The 20,282-nt window shown below is 48.5% G+C and overlaps 1 protein-coding gene across 9 annotated transcripts in view; it reads left to right on the forward strand.

Annotated features, from left to right (window-relative positions):
* LPIN1 (lipin 1) overlaps positions 1-20,282 on the forward strand; it is a 131,800-nt gene that overhangs the window by 41,724 nt on the left and 69,794 nt on the right. For 2 of the 9 annotated variants that reach the window (XM_025454640.3, XM_049095316.1), the window contains exon 1: positions 18,313-18,409. The exons of 1 other annotated variant lie outside the window; for it this stretch is intronic. Coding sequence is in view for 3 of the 8 variants with exons in the window: in XM_025454634.3 (XP_025310419.3) it covers positions 3,776-3,864; positions 4,438-4,561 (213 nt within the window). In the remaining 5 variants the exon portion in view is untranslated. Of the gene's footprint in view, positions 1-3,751; positions 4,020-4,437; positions 4,562-18,312; positions 18,410-18,724; positions 18,892-20,282 lie in introns of those variants that run through there. 6 more of the 9 variants (XM_025454638.3, XM_025454637.3, XM_025454634.3 and 3 more) reach the window with 6 other exon arrangements.

Below are 20,282 nucleotides of genomic sequence, written 5' to 3' on the forward strand. Positions count from 1 at the left end.
ATACCCAGGACTCCCCAGATTCCAGAAAGACCTATGGGATTTTTTTTTTTTTAAATATCCTCACTGTTCTAGGAGGAAAAGACAGAGTTTGGCTGAGGCCCAGGTCAACTTTAGTGTGGCGATCAGGGGTAGCAGCCACTTTCTCTCTGGGTACTTGGATTACCTTACAGATAGAACCTGGGAACTGGCTCAGGGGCAGATCTGAAACTCTTCTGAGACCAGAATCCCTTCATTTTATTTAGTTTTTGAGAGAGAGGTGGAGGAACAGGCAGCAAGAGGGGGACGGAGAGAGAGAGAGAGAATCTCAGGCAGGCTCCACACCCAGCATGGGGCTTAATCTCACGACCCTGCGATCATGACCTGAGCTAAAATCAAGAGTCAGATGCTTAACCAGTTGAGCCACCCAGGCACCCCTTGCAGGATCCCTTTAGACAGAGTTCTCTTGTCTTTTTTCTCCTCCTGGGGCAGAAGACTCAGTGGCCTTCTCTGTTCCTATGCACCCAGGTCATCTTCTGAGGGGAGTGTGTGTCTTGGCGGGTGGGTGGAGGGGAGAGCACAGCTGGCTTCAGTGCAGGTGCAGCAGAACCCGAGGGTGGTGTTCCCATCTCCACGCAGACTGCTATTCCTCTGAGTTGCTCTGGTGGGGTACCGGGAAGCAGAAGCCAGAATTCTTTTATTTTTTCACTAAGATGCAAGTGTCTTTATTTTTTTAATGAAGTTTTAAATTTTAATTTCAGTGTAGTTAACGTACAGTGTGATGTTAGCTTCAGGTGTACAATATAGTGATTCAGCAAAAAAAAAAAAAAGTGATTCAGCAATTCTCTACCTTACTCAGTGCTCATCACGACAAATGCGCTCCTTCATCCCTATCACCAACGTCCCCCATCCCTCCACCTCCCCTCTGGCCACCATCAGTTTGTTCTCTATAGTTTCGAGTTTGTTTCTTGGTTTGTCCCTCTCTTTTTTCTTCCTTTGCTCATTTGTTTCTTAAATTCCACATATGGATGAAATCATATGACATTTGTCTTTCTCTGATTGACTTTTTTTGCTTAGCACTATACTCTCTAGATCCATCCATGTTGTTGCAAATGGTAAGATTTCCATCTTTCTTATGGACGAGTAATATTCTATTGTCTATACACCCCATCTTCTTTATCCATTTGTCTATCCGTGGACACTTGGCTGCTTCTATAATTTGGCTATTGTAAAGAATGCTGCTATAAATCTAGGGGTGCATGTATCCCCTTGAATTAGTGTCTTGTGGGTTTTTTTGTTTTTGTTTTTTTGCTAACCTTGAATTCTCACATTAGTCTTGTGAAAGATGCAGCAGTTCCTCTGGAAGACAGGGAGAAGGAGAGGACTAATTGATGGAGTCAGGGCTGGGAGAAGCAGTGGGGATTCTAGTGCAGTTTCATGTTTGGAAAATCTTCCATGGCCCCTTTCTGGCTGGGGGTCCCACTGGGAGCTCCCGGGCTCCAGACACAATGTAGGTTGTCTGCATGGGGTCTGACCTGTCTCCCTAGGTCCTTTTCATTACCATCACAGATTCTCTGGAATCTACAGACAAATATAATCGTGTTCTTACAGGTCAGCTCTTAATATTAAGTCACCATTTTGCCATGTCCCACTCCCCACGCTGGGCTTTTCTGCAGGTTACACAGCTTTGGTTATGATTAAGCACTTGGAGAGTGGTTTGGCCTTTCCTTTCATGCTGGATCGTCCTCTTCCCAATGGGCTTGCTGCCATCCTTATTGGCCCTCGGTTCTGATGGCCAGCACTGGATGCGATTTTGCAGGCATGGTCTGACCTGCAGAGAAGACTAGAAACAATTACTTCCTTTGTTTCAGGCTAACAGACATATAGACACACAGTCTGATATCACAGGGTTGGGAAAATGCAAAGCTATGACTTATTCTATGGAGGCTGGTAATTGTTACATAAACTGGATCTCCTGGCCCGTTGAACATGCTGGCTTCAGGAACACCCCTTCCGATCTCTGTAGAATATTGCACACTGGTGTATACATTTGAAGATGAGAATCACAATTTTAGAAGCAAGTGAATATTTTTTAGTCCCCAAATTTTCCTAAGGAAGGGTTGATAAGATCTGGAGAAACTATAGAAAAAAACTAGTAAAATAAAATAAAATGATAGAAAAGACTAGTACTTAGTTGAAAGGATTTGCAGATATGTTAGGTACTGCTGCTTCCAATTGCATTCTCTTATCCGGGACAGCTGAACATGCTACATTTGCGTGATTTACTGAACGGTGATGCGTTGCATAATGACAAGTCAACAAAGCAATGCACAAATCCCAGGCAGTTACTAGAACCTACCACCCAGCCTTTTGACATTAGAGCATTCATTTTAGGACTCTGCAGTAACCACAAATCTATCCAAGGCACCATGAGCTAGAGACGAAAGAAAAAAAAATTCTCTTCCTTATAAGAACTTGTTTTTCAAATGTGCCTTATCCATTGGGATTCAATTTTATTTTTATTTTTATTTTTTTTTTAATTGGAGTTCAATTTGCCAACATATAGTATAGCACTTAGTGCTCATCCCGTCAAGTGTCCATTGGGATTCAAAAGCCCTGTCCAAAGATGTGGAAGAGATAAGCATTAAGCACATTTCACGTGTCTGGAAGATTGAGGGCTGGCTCCAATTCTTGTTTTTCCCAAAGAATGAGGTGGCCTAAGGTTCATGAATGGATATTTTCAAACTTTACCTTCTACTCTGATGTGTAGCATTTGGTAGTAAGCATTCTCACCATCCCCCAAAACTATTTGTGAGAAGAGAAGCCCACTCTAATCTTGGGCTTCCAGGGTCACATCTGAGAAAAGACTACTTTTTAAAAAAGATTTTATTTATTATTTGAGAGAGAGAGAGAGAGGGAGGGCATGCATGAGCATGAGCAGGGGGAGGGGCAAAGAGGAGGGAGAGGGAGAGAATCTCAAGCAGATTCCCCACTGACCATGGAGCCCAACTTGGGGCTCAATCTCATGACCCTGAGATCATGATTTGAGATGAAACCAAGAGTCAGACACTCAACCGACTGAGCCCCCAGGTGCCCCCTGAGCAAAGACTTTATATGCTTGTGCAGGAGTAACTGTCTTATTTTAAAGGATTCCATTTAGACCCTAGAATAATCTTCCATTTTTATCACCAGTTTAAAGCTATTTTTAGTTGATTGGACAATAATTCAGCAATTGTATCTTGTAATTATTTATCATTTCCCCCTGTGACTTAGGCTTCATCTGGCTTAGAGTTCATATGTAGCCTTAAATTTCTTGGAATTGTTGCTTTTGGCAATAGCATCTATTACAGAAATCTCTTAATAATAGATGCAGTTCTATTACCAAATTTCCATGCTTGGTAAAAAATGGGTCAGTCAGTTTCCTCCCTCAACATTTCCTCAGTTTGTCAGAGGGAAGCTTTCTGAATTAAAAGTCCCCACCAGCCAGCCTGTTGTGAATTCAGAAATCGGCAAGGCAAAATATGATTTCGTGAAGGGATTTGGTCATGCTGTTCTCCAAGCTTACTGTTGGCCCCACTGTGGACCAGGCTCTGCTCTAAATCCAGGGTTGGGCTCAAAATAGCCCCATGCAGCAGCCTTACTTAGTTTTGTTCATAGGTCTTATCTCTCTGGGGCCCCACCAAGTGCTGACATCACAAGTCCAGTGGAGTCATCACAATGCTGCCACCACCCAACAATGAGCTTTTCTTGGAGCCCCTGCAGAGGAAAGGGTGATGGGGAAGGAGAGAAAATGGGAGGGATGGGGGTGCTGAGGGGTAAGATCAAGAGGAAGAAGAGAGAAGGACAAGACCAGGAGGGAGCCAGCCATGCCTATTCTAATGACCACCAGTAAGTGGTGGCCAAGCCAGCTGAGAGCTAGACAACCAGGAAAATAAGGAAGGTTGACCAGCAGGCCAAAGCTCCCGTGAGCGGGGTTTCCCATGAGAAGTTAATGGAATATGCCCTCTAAATGGGAGAGACCAGGCTTTCCTCCAGTAAGTAAGGTAAATGGCAGGCAGGGAGGGTGGAGCACAATGAGATTTTTAACTGCTTCCCCAGGTTAAATGTCAAAATCCCCCCATGCTGGCTTCTCAGGCATAGAACTCACTGGAGAATGGAAGCAGTGACTGACATTTGGGAACACAAAAGCCTATAACAAGGCTCTTGGAGTTTCGATTCTACCTTCTGTTAGTTGATCTGCTCTGGGCTTTTAAAGAGGTCTCTTCGTCTATTAAGTGTAATTGATTGCCTTCTCATGGAGGCCTTTTAAGGATGCTAAACCTGGCCGTAAATGGCCATATTATAAAATTTTAATTTATACAAATGATTTTTCCCCAATATTTTATCTCATTAACATGGAAAATGCAAGGGGAATGCCATTTAGATGTATGTACCAGTAACTGACATTGACCGTATTTTCAGGGAGCTCTCCAAGTTGGTGCCTAACCAGAATCTCCAGAGTCTAATTAGAAGGACAAGAGGCAGTAGGGACCGAGAATTTCCATTCCCAAAGCAGGCTCCAAGGAGTCCACAACACCCTGGTGAAGTAGGTGAAATTTGCCTTTGGCTTCCCTCTCTGGCCCCCACACTTCCTCCCCGCCCCATCCCCAACAGGTCCCTCCTCTTTCCCTTCTTATATTCCATAGAAGCAAAGGGATTTGTAGTACTGAGAGTAATTACTCTTGCAATAGTAATCAGCAAACAAATATTTATGGAAAGTGCAATTTCATTGGGATTTTAAGACAGTCATTTATTATTCTTGTTTCGTTTTGCTTGTGAATTGGGAGAGTGGGAGTCAGAGACTCAGAGAAGCAGCCAGCCTCTGTAGACAGATGCCTACACTGGGGCCCCTGGCAGGGAAACATATGACCTGAAGCACTTTTTCCTCCCTCGACCTCTGGCCCTTCTTTGCTGGATGGTTGGAGAAAGAAATGAAAAATCGGTTTTTCTACATCCAAAAAGGACTTAAATGAGGAGGAAGTTGCATGGACTGTCATTTCACAGCATGGAGTCAGCACTGCAGAGAGGCTGCCTACATCCCACCTTCAACCTGGGTGGTTGGCAATATTATTGCTGGAGCTCTCCATTTACATGGACTTAGAGATGGGTAAATTTGGAAATGTGCTCTCCCTTCAGCAATTCTCCATGGCAATCAGCTCCTGATCACAGGTTGACCCTCTAACTGGATATGTAGACCATCATAGAAGTTGTCTTCTGCTGCACACCCCATGTGGTCTGTCCACCATAGCTAGGTTCATTTTCATAAAAATGGAGGTTTCATAATTTTTCAATCCCTACATAGAAGCTTTAGGGGCTCTCCAGGGCCTTCAGGATAAAGTGCTAACTTTTTAGGCTGCCATTTGAGGCCATGATGTATTGGTCTCAGCCTGCCATACTAACCACTCAACAAACCTATAAAGGCTTTATCTCTCTGGTAACCTGCACAGTGAATCCTGAACACATCTTGGACTTTACCACTGCTAAACCTTTGGTAAACTTGTTGTTCCATCTCTATCCCCCAACCCGACTCCAAATCTCTTCTCTAATCATATCTACTGATTGTCATACGATGATCCTTGAAGGTCTGGGTCAGAAATCCCTCTCTTTGTAAGTAAAGACTGTATCCTCTTTTGCCATCCAGAACTCATTCTACTCATTCTCCCAGACTCCTCAGGCCTTTGGGTCTTCACTAATCCTTTGATATTAAGAGTAGGTGGCAATGTTGATCCATTTTTTTAAAACTAAGCTGCAAAATATATTCAGATTCCACCATTTTTCTGCCAATTCCTTTTCCTTTTCCAGGATGGAATCCAGGATCCTCAATGGCATTGAGCTGTCGGGTCTCCTGAGTCTCCTCCAGTCTGTGACTATCCCTCAGTCCCCGTTCTTTCACGATCTTGACACTGTTGAAGAGTACACATCAGCTACTTTGTTAGAAGGTCCCTCGGTTTGGGTTTCTGTGATGTTTTTTCATGATCACACCGAAGCTGTTATGGTATTGAGAAAAAGGTGGCTAATGTGCCACTACGGCCCGGGTGGTGGTGTCACTGTGCATCCCCACGATGTTAGCCTCAATGGCCTGATTAAGGCCTTATCTGCCAGGACTTTTCACTCTGACTTCCTTCTGTAATTACTAAATATTTTTGGAATATTTAGCCTTGGAAATGTTCCGTTTCTGCTTTTATCTTTGTGCACTGACCTTAGCCTCCATTGGTGGGTCCTACCCATGACAATTATTACTGATGTTATAATGATTATAATGATTTTTCTGCTTGCTTCATTCTTTCTATACTTTTTCATTGAAATTCTTCAAGGAAGAGTTGCATCTTCACCATTAACTTCTTTATTCAGTTATTATTTATAACCACATGGATTCATGGATTTTTTTTAGTTATTTGGGTTGTAATCTAATCTATTTTGTGGGACAATTTCCAACTTTGGCCATCGGGAGATGTTTCAGGTCAGCCTCTATACTCTTTCATAATGCTTGTTCATCTTTTTTCTCTTTCTTCTTCTTCTTCTTCTTCTTCTTCTTTTTCTTTGGGGGGGGCACTTCTTTACTTTGTGGTACCACAAGATCCTCTGGGTTCACCCTGCTCAGGCCCTACTTTCCTATTGGAAAAATGGTATTTAAAAACCAAGACCTGTGTGTCTGTGTGTGTTCACTGCTACTGGAGTGTCACTGCTTCTAGTCCCTCTCAGTGGAAAGAGACAAAAATATGTGTATGTAAGGTAACATATATGCATTTACACATATCTATGTTCATCTATTATCTATCATCTATTATCTATCTATTATCTATCATCTATCTATCTATCTATCTATCTATCTATCTATCTATCATCTACTCACCTATCCATTGATCTCAAACATGAGTTCATATCTGACTCCAGTTCAGACCACAGGATACATTCTGGTGTGTCTCCTCTTCCCTTTTGTGTAGAAACTTCTTCCAACAGCAAGAAATCTCATTCCTATTATCTACAACTAATTTACTTATATTTTCAACCCTGGTACCCAGATAAAGCAGCTTCAGAATTGTCAATCCGTGCCCCTGTGAGAAATTCATTTATCAACTGGAGGACAGTGTTGGTATCTACTTCACGTAGTCGTTAAGCCTTATGGTATCCAGTCAAAACACCTGCTGTCAGAGTTAAGCCAGTTCTTTCTTCTCCATCCTCTTCAGTGTGATTAGGTGATTTATTTATAATACAGGTAGACTCACTTGTCACCATCTGCATTCTGTCTTCACTCCTACATCCTGTTTGATTTTTGAAATTTACCTAGAGTGGTATTCTTTACACTGTTCAGTGTCTGTGAGTATTGACCAAATGCACACAGTCATGTATCCACCGTCAAAGTTCCCTGTCTGGTGGTTTTCTTGTAGACAGTATATAGCTAGGTCATACTATTGTATTCAATCTGACAATCTTATCTTTTTTTTTTTAAATTTTTATTTATTTATGATAGTCACACAGAGAGAGAGAGAGAGAGAGAGGCAGAGACACAGGCAGAGGGAGAAGCAGGCTCCATGCACCGGGAGCCCGATGTGGGATTCGATCCCGGGACTCCAGGATCGCGCCCTGGGCCAAAGGCAGGCGCCAAACCACTGCGCCACCCAGGGATCCCTGACAATCTTATCTTTTAACTGGTGTATTTAATGTCATTTTTGATAGGGCTGGATTTAAATTCACCATCTTACCAGCTGTTTTCTGTTTTTGCCATCTGTTCTTTGTTTTTTTTCCCCCTTCTTCTGCCTTCACTTAAACTCACTGAACATTTTTTGTGACTCCATTTTATCTCCTTGTTGACTTGTTCTCTGTATCTCTTAAAATTTTTTTTAGTAACTTCTGAAATGCTTACAATTTACCTCTTTAACTGGAATTTCCCTTAAGATAACATGATAGCACTTTGTGTGTAGGGCAAGGATCTTGCAACCCCATGTCCCCAAGTGTTCCCTCCCACTCTCTGCTCTGTGCTTTTACTTTCACATTAGCACACAGAGCATCATTACCATGTTTGCGTTAGACCAGGAGCTGTTGTACTATGTGACCTGGGCCATATCTGGTCCACCACCTGTTTCATAAATGAAATTTTATTGGACAAATTCATCCCCTTTTGTTTACATATTGTCCATGACTGCTTAGTTGCAACAGAGACTATGTGACTTGCAAATGTATACTCTGTCTCTCTTTTGTGGTTAGCCTACTCTAACATTTACCTTGGTCCTCTGTGTAGTTGGTCTTGTCTCTGGTTGTCTTTGAGTTGTTCTCTTTGCTTTTATTTATTTATTTATTTATTTATTTATTTATTACTTAAATATTTTATTCATCTATTTGACAGGGGTGGGGGAGAGAGAGCATAAGCAGGGGGAGAGTCAGAGAAAGAAACAGGCTCTATACTGAACAGGTGCTCAATCCCAAGACCCTCGGATCATGACTTGAACCAAAGGCGGACACTTAACCAACTGAGCCACTCAGGCACCCCTCTATTTGCTTTTATTTTCAGTAGTTCAAGGGTGACATGCCTGTGTGTGCACGCGCATGTGTCCATGTGTGTGTTAGGGCTGATATTTATCCTGCTTGCTTGCTTGGTGTTCTTTGAGAATCTTGAATCTGTGGTTTGCTGTTTTTCACTAATTTGGAAAATTCTAGGCCATAATTTCTTTAAGCAGTTCTTCTGCCCTGCTCTCTCCCTCTCTTCTCCGTCTGGGATTCCATAGATGAACATTAGACTGTTTGATATTGAGCCCAGCTCTTAAGATGCCCTGTTCTTTTTTTTTTTTTTTTCCCCTTCCCTCATTCTTTTTTTCTCTTTGCTGCATTTCAGTTTGGATAATTCCTAATTATCTGGCTTCAGCTTCACTTATTCTTTCCTCACGATGTCAAGCCTACTGATGTGCTCACTGAAGATATTCTTCTTCTTCATTCTGGTATTTTTCATTTCTAGCACCTTCAATGGATTCTTACAGGTCCCACCTCCCCAGTGAAATTATACATTGGATCTTGTGAAATGTATACCTTATGCATTAGAGACTTTAACCTATTAATTAGTTTCAAAAAGAAGTCCATGTCCGATAGCTCCAACATCTGTGTCACACCTGAGCCTGGCTCTTAGGACTGCCATCTGTCTCTGGGGAGCATGTTGGGTTTTTTCCCTTGCCTTTCCATTTGCATCATAATTTTTTCTTGAAAGCTAGACATCTTGGTAGAACTGCAGAGACTTAGACAACTTGTTTTTGTCTCCCAAAGGGGGCTTTCTTTTCCTGCTGGTAGGCCTGCGGTGTGGAGGCGTGAGCGATTGCTGTGGTTACCCTCAGTGCACTAAACCCGTCAGGTTCCTGTTGGAACACTGTGTTTTAAGGTGGAGGTGGGTTTATCAGAGAAATATCTGCTTGATTCTCACCTTTAGACCTTCCCCTTGCACTGAACCTCTGAGAGGGTTCTTTGCATGTCATTTCTCCTCTCTTTGGTGTTCTTGTTACCCTGTGGTTCTTGTTCTCATTAGCCTGATGTTGTGAGGTGGTGGGGGTAGAAATCTCTGTTGTTTTGACTAAAGCCTCCGTGGAGGCTGGCTGCCTCTTCCTGGCTCTTAGAAGCCTCACTTCCTCACTTCTCCTGTCACTGAGCAGCAGATCTAATAGTAACCATAATTAAAAATATTTTATTTATTTATTCATGAGACAGAGAGAGAGAGAGAGAGAGAGAGAGAGAGAGGCAGAGACATAGGCAGAGGGAGAAGCAGGCTCCCTGCAGGGAGCCTGATGCGGGACTCGATCCCAGGACCCTGGGATCACGCCCTGAGCCAAAGGCAGATGCTCAAGCACTGAGCCACCCAGGTGATCTGAGATTTTTGTTTTTAATGATACCTCCCTAACACTGGTCCAGCTGTCCTCAGAATATAGGCTTTTCCTGACGCTCCGTTCAGTGCGCCAAGACAGGAAGCTTACAGTATGGGGTAGCTAATGTTAATTCAAGAACGAAGCACTACAAACCTGATTCTGGGCACAGGTCAAGTTATTATTACTACCTTGCATCCCTCATCCTGTGAATTCTCTCTCAAAGGGTACTAGCTAGAACTCCAAAGGATCCACGATGGAAAGCACTGGTCTATGAACTTAGTGTGGAAAAAAATTAAATCTTCCTTTCACTGATTTCTAACTCAAATTTAGCAGCATCTCCTTCGGTTATGAATGCTGGCACCTCTCACAGACTTGGAGGCATGAGGCCTGGAGGGAGGGGCTGGGAAGACACTGAGGAAGTGCTTCCAGGGACGCCACAGTGCTCTGCCTTCTTTGATGTGTGATAGTCACATTCTGCTCTGGGTGAAAGGAAAGTTCAGTTTAGCTCTCCTGGGTCCAAGGAACGTGTGTTTTAATCCTGGAAATTGATTTTCACTCTCCTAAGTGGGGGATTCCTCCCCCTGTGAATGGAACCCCCCCAATCAATTTGTCAGTGACTCAGCATGTCTCCTGAGACTCCCCATGGGCCCCGCACACACTGGACACTGGAGCAAAGAGAAGAGGAGTACTTTATTCTGCATGGAGATTGGGGGGTCGGCCTCACAGTTGTGCCACACGACATGGAGAGCTCCTTGTCCCCCACACCCCTTTATTGCGCCTTCCTAGGTGCTGTTCCGTGGGCCTGAATGCCTCCACCTGCACTCGCTTCCTCTGTCAAAAGGCTTCCGCATCCTGAAGGCCCAAGCTCGATACCGTGTTTGTTATCAGGCTCCTAAGTGTTCATAGTAAATAAAAATAATTATCATTGTTATGACCCCGCGGCTCATAGAGAGGACCCATATATTGTACCAGATGTTGCACTAAGGGCTTTGTATTCCTTGATCATGTGTTCCTCAAACAGCCCCATGAAACAGGCTTTTTTATCCCCCTTTAGTAGAAAAGGAAACAGAGGGTCAGAGAGGTCAAATGTGCCTTCCCTCAGATCATATAACTTGCAAGAAGTAAAGTAGATCAAAAGCCCAGCTTTGCACCCCTCCCCTGGGAGGCCTCTGTGTGGACCCTGCCTTCTGTGCTTTGCCGTAGCACCTCCTCTTTGAGTGCGGCACACACTCACATCAGGTCTGTGATATCTGGCAGATTTAAGAAGGCCTGGTAGGAAGGCGAGGTACCTGACTCATGGCTCCCATCTCCTCTAGAGTTTAGCACTGTGTCTGGGGTCCTCTGGGTGAAGGTAAAGGGGATGTGAGAAGAACTGGGGCGCTCCTGATCAGGGAGGGATATGTGACCCCAAGGTGGCCAGCCACCTAAGACTTGTGTATAGCAGGGTGAGAGGGTCACTTGGATTCATAGGATATTTCTCTTGGAATGTTGGAGATAGGGGAGTGAAGGGGACAGCTGTGTGAAGGGGAGAGGCTCATGGCAAGCCATGGGTGGTCAGATGGATGAGGGAGGAGAACCTGGGGGGAAGCATAGGAAGCAGGCTGGGGGGGGAGAGAGGAGGTGGAGGTAACCCAGTGGGAAGGGGCTGAGTTTGAGAGAAGCCACCATACATCAAGGCCCATGCCCAGAATCCCTGGCTCCTTTGAATATATCATGCACATTCACACACACACACACACACACACACGCGTGCACACACACAGGCACTCACTTTGAGCTGGCTTATATGGGTTACATTGTATGGACCTTAGAAGAAATATAAGCTATATGGTGGCGCTTGGCTTGGGGGGCTGGTAGAGGGGAAGACGGACTTTGAGAGAGACCAGCAGTGGCCGGGATACAGGCTGAAGGGAAATGGGCTCTTAGAAGACTGGTTCTTGGAGGAGACTGTACCCTGGAATCTCATGGGGAGTTTCGCAATATACTGGTGCTGGGTCCTACCCCCAGAAATTGTGGTTAATGGATGTGGGCTGTAGTCTGGGCATGGAGAGGTTTTTTTGTTTTTTGTTTTAAGAGAGAGTGAGCACACAAAAGCAAGTGAGAGCATGAGCAGGGGCAGGGACGGAGGGAAAGAGAATCCTTGAAACCTCAAGCAGCTGAGGGCAGAGCCCAAAGCAGGGCTCGATCCCAGCATCCTGAGATCATGATCTGAGCCAAAATCAAGACTTGGATGCTTAACCAACTGAGCCACCCAGGTGCCCCTGGGCATGAAGAGTTTTAACAATTTCCCGGGTGGTTCTAATATGTGACATGTTTTTGTGGGAAGCACTGCTTTAGACTAGCAGGGGTGGATGAAAATGGCCAATTCTAGAATGATTTTGTTTATTCAAAGAACAAGAGATGATGAGACTGATGAGTTGAAATCCCCAGAATGTAGAGTTACTTTGCCCAACCATCTCTAGGTTCTAGGTCAATAATTAGATGGTATTTAGGCTCCGGGCAACAAGCAGGTGCCCATGTGGGTCACTATAGGCAGGCAGCATTTAAATTCTTCATGTTAACAGATGTTATAATTGGTTGGCAGACCTGGTCCTTTTCTACTCTCCTAATTGTTTTTTTTTTTTAGAGCTGACAAAGGATTGTACTACTTAGCATCAGAGATTTTATCTTCACTGGTAGCAAAGTTCTATCAGCTGAAAAGCCTGGTAGCTGAGCAATCACCTTAAGACTGGCCCAGGGATGCCAGGGTGGCTCAGCGGTTTAGCGCCCACCTTCGGCCCAGGGCGTGATCCTGGAGTCCTGGGATCGAGTCCCACGTGGAGCTCCCTGCATGGAACCTGCTTCTCCCTCTGCCTGTGTCTCTGCTTCTCTCTGTGTGTCTCTCATGAATAAATAAATAAAATCTTTAAAAAAAAAAAAAAAAAAAAAAAAAGACTGGCCCAGAGCTCACAGCACCGTAATAGGCTACTTGTGTCTTTGCACGAAACCTGATTTTTACTCTGGAGCCAGCTTCCCTCACCGAGGTCAGAGGTTGAATCACTATGCTTAGTTTTGTGGTCTGGCTTTCTGGAGAGGCTCTACCTTCATATCCTCACCTAATCCTAACTACCTGCCCACTTCCAAATGCCCTCACATTAGGAATTAGGGCTTCAATATTCATTGGTGGAGGTGAAGGGAGTGTTGATGTGTAATCCATAGCAAGTGGAAAACATTTTCTTCTTGGGTAGATTGAGTCAGTAGTCACCAGTGTGGCCTTGCCAATGGTTACGGCATTAGAAATTTGGAAATACTAATTATTGGTCATTGTTCCATGTTCCCTACGTGGCCTCATTCCTGCCACCTCATCTGTCCTCCCCTTTCATCTCCTAACCTCTACAACCCAGCTGGCCCCTGCCTCTGCTGTGCCAAGTGTCTGTTCTGAATGGCAAATGCTCAGGCCATTCCCAATAGGGTGATGACCAATCTGGGACTGGCAGAGACAGCTGTTTTCTGTAAGACTGGGGACACGCGGGGAAGGGTCAAGCCTACAAAGTCCATTCAGGCATACTGATCTGCAGCTTACATTGCAGGACACAACTTCCAAGGTGTGTGGGCTGTTTCACAGAGTTCAAAAAACCCCACCACATTCCAACCGGGTAAATTTGAAAACCCAATTGGCCTTATGAAGCCATTCCTGAATCAGGCGTCATCCCATCTAGCACGCGGAGAGGGCAGCTCCGAGGAGTTGTACGAGAGACAGGGTTTTTATGGGAAGGGGAGTGTGGCATGAAATTAGCCAAAGAAAAGAATAGATTGTATCAGTCAGGGTCCCCTTCTCCTAGGGAGGAGGACAGGGCATTCATCCCGTAACAGGTGGGTCATCTCATCTTGCTTTACAAGTTGAAGAGTTGGAGAGGGTCTGTGTGACGGATCACCTCTTTGGTGCTGACCAGAAAATGCCAGATTTATTGGCTTAACTAGTCCCACTCCTGAAATTGCAGTTTTCCTCTTGGCTTGCTGTTCTGGGGGCTGGGGAGTCTACCTTGGGCCAGTGGCTTTCTTTTTGGCAATAGAGACCTGGGTCCTACAGGCCTGGGATGCATGGGGAAGAGGGATCCAGGGAGGAGTCCCAGCAAAAGTATCTTTCTTACCTTGCCTAGCTCCTTAAGATTCTTCCTTCTTTGTCCAGAGGAGAAAGGGTGTCCCAGTGTCTCCTGAACGCAGGGGACAGAGGCTGGGAGCCCTGCCGAGGCAGTCATAGGACTTGCTGTGGTCACCCTGACCCCATTGGAGGCCAGCCAGGACCTTCCTTCACCCCTGCGCATGCCAGACTGTTCTGCATGGTGGTTCCCACACCCACGGTTCTGCTCCTCCACACCTGCCCTAGATTAGCCCAGACCAGGGCCTGCTCAGGCCACCAAGGTCAGCTGAACCCCTGACCTCGGGGCTCGAATGGGGCAAATCCTGCAGCCTGCCACGTACAACCCTTCCGGTCCTGGTGGTGCGGGCCGGGGTGACAGTTTTGTAGGCCGTAGTTCCGACCCCACACCTACACTCACGGACATCAGAGACTGTGTCTGGTCGGCTCCCCAGCGGAGCCCCCAGCACTCCACGCAGGGCCTGTTCTGGAGCAGGTTGGTGTGGTCCCCTGGGTGAGCCCCATCTGCCCATGCCCCAAGCCTGGGAGGTCCCTGTGCGCATGGGTCCTATGAATCCTCGGGGAGGGTGCGCGTGCTGTCTAGTTGACGTGTCCGTTAGGGTGAACTGGGCGATGTGACCTCCAAGATCCTGCTGTATCAGCCGTCAGCCCCTCCCCTTTGCCTCCCTGCAACTTTGACTTCTGCTCTCTTGGGTGCCTCAGCTCTAACCGAGGATCCTCACTCCACTTGGGGGGTGGGTCTTTGTGCTTTGGTTGTGCACATTTGCTCCCCAGGCCCACCACCCTCCTCCTCCTCCTCTTGTGGGACCCAGGGCCCCCCATGCCTGCTGCTTCCCCCATGAAAGTTGCTTTGGTCAGCCACCAGCCTGCACCCAGAGGATCCATTCTGTTTCTGGTGGCTTTCTAGGCTGCTCTGTCTCCCCCCACACTGCCTGCCTTTGAGGGGGTGAGGTGGCACCAGGTGGGGTTCATGGTTTCCACCTGATTCTTGAAGCCCTGAGCAAGGGAAGGCCCATGCTGAAGTCACCTACCTCATCAACAGCCCCCAACCATGGACTGGCCTTGGATCCTGGAGGAGAGCCCCTCCCTTCCTGAGAGCCCCAGGGATCCCTGCCAGAGATAAGGTGCAGCCCTCTGGGGGAAAATTCACTCTTCTTTCTTTAGTATCCTTCCTGCCTGGAGCATGAGCTAACCGTGGCTGCCACTCCTCAGAGCTGTCAGGAGACCAGTCACCTATACACCTACTGACAATGTTTCCTGGGGTCCCGTGAAGAGAGGCGTTCACCCCTCCTGTCCCCGCCCACCCTGTGCAGAGCCCTTTCCATTGTGTGGATAATACATCTGGAAAAGTTCAGAGATCCCAGGATAATGCAGTTATTATCACTGGCTAAAAGGGAGAAGGTTTCTAGCTAGAATAGGGCTGGTTTTTTTTTTTTTTTTTTTAGATTTTATTTATTTGACAGCACAACCAGGGGGAGCAGAAGAGAAGCAGGCTCCCCACTGAGCAGGGAGCTGAGGGGGGGATGTGGGGGGCTCAATCCCAGGATCCTGGGATCATGGCCTGAGCCACCCAGGTGACCCTAGAATAAGGCTGCTTTTGTCACTTCCCTCACTTTTTAAGCACAGAAAAGTTGTGGCAGCTGGGGACTTGTCATTGTTTGGTGCTCTCTGGGTGTCCCTCCGAGGAGAGGGGTCTGGGTACTCTCCCTGGATCACAGTGGGGCTAAGCACCGAACACATCCTTCTGGGAGCTGCCACTCCCTAACGTTTGGGGTTTTTAGAACTTAAAAATCTTTCCAGTCAGCCACTGTGCCACGAATTTTACACAGTGGACTTTTCCACCCTCAACGTGGATCTGCCTCCCATTTTCCCGATTGCAAAACTGAGACTTTAGAATCAAGGATGTGTGTGCTGGTTTGCCCCTGCTTCACTCAGCCCTTCCTTCCTCCTCCTGCTGGAGGCTGGAGCAAGTTTATTCATCTCTGTGGTCCCTCATCTTCCGAGTTGGGCTAAAGGCGGCAGGTGCAGGGATTGGCCAAGGGGATCACCTCAGCTCTCCTGGCTGAGTCACCGCTGGGTCACCAGCCTAGTAGCTGACAACACAGAAAGGGCCCTCCCAGGGGGGACTCCAGACCGGGCCGATCAGAAAGTGAAATGTAATCTAGAGCCTGTTCTCTCCTGGAAGCTTGTTTGTCTGAAAAAATTTCCCTCTTCAGCATCTGGCCCTGTTTACATATTGTGGAGGTAAAGGGGATCATAGGAGATGTGCCTCCCCAGAGGTGGCAGGCTAAGTACTTGGCAGCCATCAGACCTCACTTGGGGTGACCTGGGGTGAACCCCAACCCCACTCCGCCCCAAGTTCATCATTTGTAGAATCAGTGCTTTGGACTGGATTTTCTAATGTGCTTAGACCTCTAGTCTCCAAATTTTAATAATTCAAGATTTATTTTAAGCAAAGTCTTCACTTAAGTGGTGCCTGAAGTTAGCTGGACTTTCCTTCCAGAAAGCCTTTCCATCACGGGTAGCCTTGCTTCTTGACCCCAAGGCCAAATACTCCCTGGGAGGGTGGGGAGTGTAAAGAATGCTTCCTTCGGGGGCCCTGCAATTTGCTGGCAGCAGTGGTACCCTCTCGGCTTTGGTCTCATCTGTTATCCGTGGTCCCCTTCACAGCCCCCTCCTCCCAAAAGCCAATGGCACCGGGTCACCTGCCATCCTGGAGACAGGCTGCCTAGGTGGGAGTCGCGCCAAGACCAGCTAGAACATATCCACCGATGGGCAGCTGGAAGAACACGTATCATCTGGGCAAAGCTGTCAGGGCAGGTGACCCCTATGTTCTATCTAGAGCCAGCCTGGCTTCTCTAAAGATGCCCTCCTGACCTCTCCTCCGGGATGGCTGAAAAGCATCTCAGCCTTAGAGTGGCCAAGCTGCACTCCTGAATTTCCTTCCAAGCCTGCTTCTTCTTCCTTCTGTACCTCAGTAAAAAAAGCACCACCATCCCTCAGTTGTTCAAGCTCCAAATGGGGATTTAACTCTTGATTTGTCATACCCACCCGGCCCGTACATCAGCCAATCCACGGGTTTTACTTCCAAAATATATTCAAAGTCTTTCCGCTTCTCACAGCTGCCCCACCCCTCCCATCGATCTGAGCCATATCATCTCCTCTGGTTTCCTGTAGCAGTGTGTGCGCTTCCACTCTGGCCCTCTACACTTCCATTTGCCACATAACAGAGAAGTGGTTTTTTTAAAAAAATATAAATTAAATCCTATAATTCTCAGGTTTAAAAACCTCGGAATATCTAAACTTCTTAGTTGGCCTACAAGATCCTAGAGGCTTGGTCCCTGCTCCGTTCCAGCTGCCCCATGGCTCTAGCCACTCACAGAGGGCTGCCTCAGGACCATCACACCTGCTGTTTCTGCTCTCTAGACAGCTCTGCCCCCAAATCTTCGGAGGACTCCAGTGTTTCTTGTCATCTAGGATTTCTGTTCACCTGTGTGACCCCTGTGATCATCCGATCTACGTCATTTAGCTACTAGATTATTTCCTTCATTATTCATCCCTTGCCCAACTCCTTGCTGGAGAACGGAAGCTCCGAAGGGTCAGGGTCCGGGTCTGTTGTTCTTAGCGTCTGGAGCAGAGCCCCACGAGTAGTATTTGTTTAATGAATGGATGAGGCAGGAGTGCTTGGTCATTCGGATAAGGGATGAAGGTGAGCCAGTGTGGGAGAGTAAGTGTCAATCGCAATTTGGCCAACAAAGCTGGCTGCCTCCACACGGCTATAGAGGTGGGCGCCCTGGATCGGAGAGGTCGAGGGACTCGGCCGGGCCGCCCAGTGCTCCTGAAGAGTAGGGCTGAGACGGCAGCAGGCCCTGGGCAGGGGGGTTCGCAGCGCTTTACCTGGCCCCTGGGGTGTGTGTGGGGGCGGTGGGGGGAAGGCGTGCGGAGCGCTTTACCTGGCTCCTGGGCGGGGGGTGCGGGTGGGGGTGCGGGTGGTGCGGAGCGCTTTACGGGCTGCCCGACCGCTGACGTTGGCGCCCCCTGAATTCCGAGGCTTTGGGGCACAGGTCGGTCTAGCCTGCTGAATTAAATCTCAGTCTTTGGCTTGGGGAGGATAATCAGAAACGTGGCCTAAGGTGCCGTGCCCACGGGAGAGCGGAGGGGGGCGGCGAGGGAAGGGCTGGCGACCCGCGCTGTCCTCCCGGGCGGGGGGACCCTGAAAGCAGCCGAGCGGCTCGCGCCTCGCGGGTACCCTCTGGCGGCCCCGCCGGCCCCGCCCTCCCCTCCCGGCCCCGCCCCTCCCCGGCCCCGCCCCTCCCGGCCCCGCCCCCTCCGCCCGGGGCGGTGCGCGCTGACAGCGGGCGCGCGGCGGACCGGAGTGTTTGCATACAAAGGCGGCCGCGCGCGGCGCCGCTCGGTGAGTAGACAGACGCCTCCGCGCCGCCCGCCGCCCGCCGCCCGCCGCCCGCCGCCCGCCGGGCCGGGGCCGAACCGCGGCGCACCCGGGCCGCGAGCGCGCGGGGGCCGCAGCCTCGGCGGGGCCCGGCCGGGCGGGGCGCGGCGGGGCGGGGCGGGCGGGACCCCGCGGGCCGGTGGGGTCGCGCGGCCGGGCGGGAGCGGGGTCGGGGCCGGAGCTCGGCCCCCGCGCCCCTGGCGGGGAGGTGGTTTGGGGGACGGCGGAGGAGCAGCCCGGGGCCCGGGCGGCGGGGCCAGCATCCCTCGGGCCTTCCGTCTCGGGGCGCGCGGCTGACCTTGACCCCGGGGCGGCCGCGGGACCCGGGGCGGGGGCGCTCCCTGCGGTGCGCCCGGAACTTTTATGGAAACGGCGCCGGGGGCTTGGGATTCTTGCTCTGCAGCGGAGGAAACTGAGGCCGGGAGAGGCCGACCCGCGCGCCCAAGGTCACAGCTGCGGGGCGGGCGGCGGGTTGACCCGGGTTGGAAGCCGGTTCTCAGCTTACGCTTTGGTGCCTCCGGGGCCCGGTCTCCGTGCCCCTTTCCCGCAGCCCAGGGGGTGCTAGGCCTGCTTAGTCCCATCCCCTGCCCCTGCAGAGAATGTTATTTTGGGGGAAGGACAGGAAAATGCAGGATGAAAAGTAGTGGTTTGCAGCTGACTCGGGGCGCCGTAGCAGTAGCACTGGCGTGTGGGTAAGGGGGCAGGTGGTTTACGTGCACAGTTGCCGCTGGGGAAAGCAGGTGACCACCCAGTGTTTGACCAAAGAACGGGAAACTTCCGCTAAAACGACTGGCAGATGGACTCAGAGTTTTTTAAGCCCTCAGTAGTCCCCAGGATAGTAGGAGTATTTTGGAAAAATGAGAGCTTGTAACAGTTTTGTTTTGTTTTAATTTGAGGAATGGCATGATAACTGTGACATTATTTATCTGTTGTTCTATAATTTGGGTCTTAGGAATTAAAGTAATCGATTGAGGAATGGGTAGTAACTGAGAAGTAATTGAGAAATGAACACACATTTTTTTTTTTCTTTTGCCCCAGAAATGTGGGAAGAGCTAAGAGTTTGCTTTATGGTTCTGTGTTTTGATAATTCCTCATACTTGTCAAGCATTTTTGTTTATGGACGGGAGTCTTGGAGCTCTCCTTCCTGTTTGTATTGAAGGGCTGTGTAGTGACAGGGAGCCAGGCCGGGCCAGAGCCCTGAACCTGAACTTCGGAGGTCTGGGGGCCTAGGCTCCCGTCCTACCTCTGCTTGAGCTTGCTGGGGGCCCCTGTGCAAGTGTGTTAACCAAATCAGGTCCATTTAGCAAAATCTCATTACTCTGGTAAAGAATATGCTGGGAGGCACAAACCTACCTGCTGAGTCTTGTTTCGCTGGAGAGAGCTTGAGGGTTCCTGGCGGGGGTGGAAGGGGAAGGATCTCTGTGTTCTGGGGGAGAATCTCAGGAATGACTGAGGAGAGTTCTCCCTGGATGGTGAGGATGGCCGGCCCCGCCTGGCCCCAGGGAGGCCTGTGGGCCCAGCCCTTGCCCAGTGAGCTGCCCTCAGAGCCCTGGACCAGAGGGAAACAGAGGGCAGGAGATGGGAAGATCTTTGAAAGAGGTCACCACGGGCCTGCGGGGTGCTGAGGCCAGTGTTTTGTAGTTACACTGGCCACTTAACCACTGTATGACATGGGCCAAAGACTTAAATTCTCCTGCGCCTTGGTGTCTTCATCTATGAAGTGTAGAGATGATCATACCCATTTATGAGATTATTGTAAAAATTAACTGAGATATACAAGAGATATACAGGGTCAGTGACTGACTATGGTGGTTTTTGTTTTAGGGAGGAGCATGGG

This window comes from Canis lupus, chromosome 17, assembly GCF_003254725.2.
Source record: "Canis lupus dingo isolate Sandy chromosome 17, ASM325472v2, whole genome shotgun sequence".
In the NCBI taxonomy this organism is placed as follows: Eukaryota; Metazoa; Chordata; class Mammalia; order Carnivora; family Canidae; genus Canis; species Canis lupus.